The 5,110-nt window shown below is 37.9% G+C and overlaps 1 protein-coding gene across 1 annotated transcript; it reads left to right on the top strand.

Annotated features, from left to right (window-relative positions):
- LOC116412282 (alpha-tectorin-like) lies at positions 1-4,541 on the top strand. The gene is made up of 4 exons (XM_031906228.1): positions 1-76; positions 314-371; positions 479-523; positions 4,010-4,541. Exons 2-4 carry the CDS (start codon positions 323-325, stop codon positions 4,387-4,389), a joined length of 474 nt encoding a protein of 157 aa, XP_031762088.1. The 5' UTR covers positions 1-76; positions 314-322; the 3' UTR covers positions 4,390-4,541.
- The last annotated feature ends 569 nt before the right edge of the window (positions 4,542-5,110 follow it).

Raw genomic sequence — 5,110 nt, 5'->3', positions numbered from 1 at the left:
GTGCCAGGCTAATCAGAAGGCTTTGGGACGACAGGATCCCGCAGCTGGAACAGAGAGCATCTTATATACGACTAAGGTAAATGGTAGAAAATTTAATTTTTTAAAATGTTTATGATTAAAATAATAGAAAGGTGGGCATGTTGTATATAGGTCCTTGTAGACTGTCTGTCCATTCAGCCTTTGGGCCCATTGGCCAGATACCCACAAGGACTGGAACATATATGGCTTCCTTTAGACTCCCTGAGATTATTCCTCCCCATTTTGTCCAGTAATGATTGAGACATTTTTTCCTCCTTTCCCCCCCCACCTTCAGGCAAAGTTCATGATGGGCATCTGGCAAAACTATTCCTCACTGGGCCTGCTGGCTATGGGTAGGTACATTCAATTCCCATGAATGCTGATGAGACAGAGAAACAGACAGTAGGTAGAGTAAGTACAGATGGGGTTATTTATATTCATTTGTTTTCTTGTTTTCTAGCCCTGGTATTTGTGGCCGTTGACCAGAGTCAGGCTTTACCCCCACGTAAGTTTGTATCATTTCTATAACCTGACCATAAACATACAAAGAGTTGGCTATAATTGTTTGTCGTGTGTCCTGTTAGATCTGCCGCTAAATCCTAAAACTTCACATAGCGCCCTAATTCTCATCGTGCCCAGGACTTCCCTGTATAAGGTTGACGGGAACTATTGCTTTCCCATGGGCATCAGGGATATAAATGATTTAGGTACCCGGCCATACAGGCATCAGAATATACATTGGGCAGTGCCTTCTGTTTTCCATTTCCAGTTGGCTTTTAGCAAAGATATGAACCAATCACTGTTAAGGTGGCCATACCCAGAAAGATTAGCTTATTTAACAAGTGAGCGGATCTATTATGGATCTAGTTCATATTATTGCATGCAATAGTGAAATAATATGTGAAAACAAATTTTATGAGCAGCACATCATATAAACATATTTAGCCACCTCATTTTATTTACCTATCAATCAGTTTGAAGGTTTCTAGTACAGATATCGGACCCCTTACCTGGAAACCCATTATCCAGAAAGTTCCAAATTACAGAAAGGCCATCTCCCATAGACTCCATTATAAGCAAATAATTCGAATTTTTAAAAATGATTCCCTTTTCTCTGTAATAATAAAACAGTACCTGTACTTGATCCCAACTAAGATATAATTGCCCCTAATTGGGGGCAGAACAGCCCTATTGGGTTTATTTAATGGTTAAATGATTCCCTTTTCTCTGTAATAATAAAACAGTACCTGTACTTGATCCCAACTAAGATATAATTACCCCTTATTGGGGCAGAACAGCCCTATTGGGTTTATTTCATGGTTAAATGATTCCCTTTTCTCTGTAATAATAAAACAGTACCTGTACTTGATCCCAACTAAGATATAATTACCCCTTATTGGGGCAGAACAGCCATATTGGGTTTATTTAATGGTTAAATGATTCCCTTTTCTCTGTAATAATAAAACAGTACCTGTACTTGATCCCAACTAAGATATAATTACCCCTTATTGGGGGCAGAACAGCCCTATTGGGTTTATTTAATGGTTAAATGATTCCCTTTTCTCTGTAATAATAAAACAGTACCTGTATTTGATCCCAACTAAGATATAATTACCCCTTATTGGGGGCAGAACAGCCCTATTGGGTTTATTTAATGGTTAAATGAATCCCTTTTCTCTGTAATAATAAAACAGTACCTGTACTTGATCCCAACTAAGATATAATTACCCCTTATTGGGGGCAGAACAGCCCTATTGGGTTTATTTAATGGTTAAATGATTCCCTTTTCTCTGTAATAATAAAACAGTACCTGTACTTGATCCCAACTAAGATATAATTACCCCTTATTGGGGGCAGAACAGCCCTATTGGGTTTATTTAATGGTTAAATGATTCCCTTTTCTCTGTAATAATAAAACAGTACCTGTACTTGATCCCAACTAAGATATAATTACCCCTTATTGGGGGCAGAACAGCCCTATTGGGTTTATTTAATGGTTAAATGATTCCCTTTTCTCTGTAATAATAAAACAGTACCTGTACTTGATCCCAACTAAGATATAATTACCCCTTATTGGGGGCAGAACAGCCCTATTGGGTTTATTTAATGGTTAAATGATTCCCTTTTCTCTGTAATAATAAAACAGTACCTGTACTTGATCCCAACTAAGATATAATTACCCCTTATTGGGGGCAGAACAGCCCTATTGGGTTTATTTAATGGTTAAATGATTCCCTTTTCTCTGTAATAATAAAACAGTACCTGTACTTGATCCCAACTAAGATATAATTACCCCTTATTGGGGCAGAACAGCCCTATTGGGTTTATTTCATGGTTAAATGATTCCCTTTTCTCTGTAATAATAAAACAGTACCTGTACTTGATCCCAACTAAGATATAATTACCCCTTATTGGGGGCAGAACAGCCCTATTGGGTTTATTTCATGGTTAAATGATTCCCTTTTCTCTGTAATAATAAAACAGTACCTGTACTTGATCCCAACTAAGATATAATTACCCCTTATTGGGGCAGAACAGCCCTATTGGGTTTATTTAATGGTTAAATGATTCCCTTTTCTCTGTAATAATAAAACAGTACCTGTACTTGATCCCAACTAAGATATAATTACCCCTTATTGGGGCAGAACAGCCCTATTGGGTTTATTTCATGGTTAAATGATTCCCTTTTCTCTGTAATAATAAAACAGTACCTGTACTTGATCCCAACTAAGATATAATTACCCCTTATTGGGGGCAGAACAGCCCTATTGGGTTTATTTCATGGTTAAATGATTCCCTTTTCTCTGTAATAATAAAACAGTACCTGTACTTGATCCCAACTAAGATATAATTACCCCTTATTGGGGGCAGAACAGCCCTATTGGGTTTAATTACAGTTGAAATAAATTTTTTGTTTAAAATGCTTTTTAAACCTGGCACATTGTGCATATCTATGCGTCCAAGTTACGCCTCAACTATGGTGGCAGAAAAAATATTTCCAACACCGATTACACAAATTGCCAATATTTATTGGCAAAGGGAAAAAAAACGGCACTATATTTGTGCACAATAAACCCAAAAACCACAATCTCACTTGAGAATTGAGTGCAATTTGCATTTCACTGCAATTCGCCAAAAAAAAAAGGAAAGACGGGCGCAGCAGCACAAAATGTAAGTGTTGGGGAGAAACATCTATTTGCTGCGCAAACTTTATAAATGAGTTGAGTTCAGGGCATTTTTTTTCCATTCAAACTTCCAGCTGAACTTCTCCATTACTTATCCAACATTCTATCCAAATTAGTCACATGATTTAATTAACCCATTGAAGGGAAGCCACACCTGGAAATGATGAATGCCAAACATTAAGTAATTATTTGATTTCATGCTACAGGGTTCTACTTTGACTTTAGACTGTCTGTCTGCCTTCTAAATAGCTACTTGTTGTCCTCTAGAGTTTCTTGGTTAAAGGGAAACTACACCCCCAGAATGAATACGTAACCAACAGACAGTATATATTATATTAAGTGGCCCATTAAAGAATCTCCCCAAACTGGAATATATATATCAGTAAATATTGCCCTTTTATATCCTTTCCCTTGAGCCGCCATTTTGTGATGGGCTTTGTGCTCCCTCAGAGATCAGCTGACAGGAAGTGATACAGCTTTAACTGTAACAGGAAGTAGTGTGGGAGCAAAAGGCAGAACTCCATTTATTGGTTGATGGGGCCTAGCATGTATGTGTGCCTTGGCTTGTTTGTGTGCACTGTGACTCCTATGATCCCAGGGGGCGGCCCTTAGTACATAAAATGGCAGTTTCCTATTTAGGATTACCCAATGGCACATACTGCTAAATAAGTATATTTATATGAAAATGGTTTATTCAGATAAAGCAGGGTTTTACATATTTGGTTTATTTTCTCTAGTTAACAAAGCTCCTATGCTGTTTCTATTTGTTATTACCGACCAATCAACTTCTTATTATCTGTTTATAGGAGGCCGGTGTCCCGCCAACAAGGTGTATGGCTGTAAAAGAACGTGTTTCAGTAACTGTGATAACCTGAACAGCACGAGTGAGGCCTGCTTTCTAAATTGCAATAGCGGCTGTGACTGCAAAAATGGTTTTGTGTTTAAGTCCAAGGACTCCAACACTTGTGTCCCCGTTTCTGCCTGTAAAGTCTCCTGCCCCCAGCACTCAACCTTTATACCCTGCTATACTCACTCCCGCAAGTCTTGCTTTACCAAAGATGACCCCGAGACGTCTTCAAAAACCTGCTCGCCCCGCTGTGTCTGTGATAAAGGCTACATTCTCTCCAATGAGCCCGATCCTCACTGCATTAAGATCAGTGAATGCCCTAAAAAACCTGCCAACTAACATATTAATATCAGCCATATAAACCCTTTCCTGCAGGGAGTAAGATAAATATGCTGTGTGATTTTGTGCCAATAGATATAGAAATGCAAATAAAGTATCCAATAAATGTCTGTTGTCTCCGTTCTCAAATAAAGTGCAGAGTTGCAGTTCCACAATTTGTGTCCTTTGCCTCTTTATATTCTCGGCTCACATATATAATACCCCCAATAAGGGGTAATTGTATCTTAGTTGGGATCAAGTACAGGTACTGTTTTATTATTACAGAGAAAAGGGAATCATTTAACCATGAAATAAACCCAATAGGGCTGTTCTGCCCCAATAAGGGGTAATTATATCTTAGTTGGGATCAAGTACAGGTACTGTTTTATTATTACAGAGAAAAGGGAATCATTTAACCATTAAATAAACCCAATAGGGCTGTTCTGCCCCAATAAGGGGTAATTATATCTTAGTTGGGATCAAGTACAGGTACTGTTTTATTATTACAGAGAAAAGGGAATCATTTAACCATTAAATAAACCCAATAGGATTGTTCTGCCCCCAATAAGGGGTAATTATATCTTAGTTGGGATCAAGTACAGGTACTGTTTTATTATTACAGAGAAAAGGGAATCATTTAACCATTAAATAAACCCAATAGGGCTGTTCTGCCCCCAATAAGGGGTAATTGTATCTTAGTTGGGATCAAGTACAGGTACTGTTTTATTATTACAGAGAAAAG

Source organism: Xenopus tropicalis, chromosome 7 (genome assembly GCF_000004195.4).
Source record: "Xenopus tropicalis strain Nigerian chromosome 7, UCB_Xtro_10.0, whole genome shotgun sequence".
NCBI lineage: Eukaryota > Metazoa > Chordata > Amphibia > Anura > Pipidae > Xenopus > Xenopus tropicalis.
Note: the sequence above shows the minus strand (reverse complement) of the source record. Positions and strands in the feature narration are given on the sequence as shown.

Coding starts and splice junctions, on each gene's coding strand:
- LOC116412282 (XM_031906228.1), top strand. CDS start 323: ATGATGGGCATCTGGCAAAACTATTCCTCACTGGGCCTGCTGGCTATG. Junction 372..478: donor ACTGGGCCTGCTGGCTATGG/GTAGGTACATTC, acceptor CTTGTTTTCTAG/CCCTGGTATTTGTGGCCGTT. Junction 524..4,009: donor GAGTCAGGCTTTACCCCCAC/GTAAGTTTGTAT, acceptor ATCTGTTTATAG/GAGGCCGGTGTCCCGCCAAC.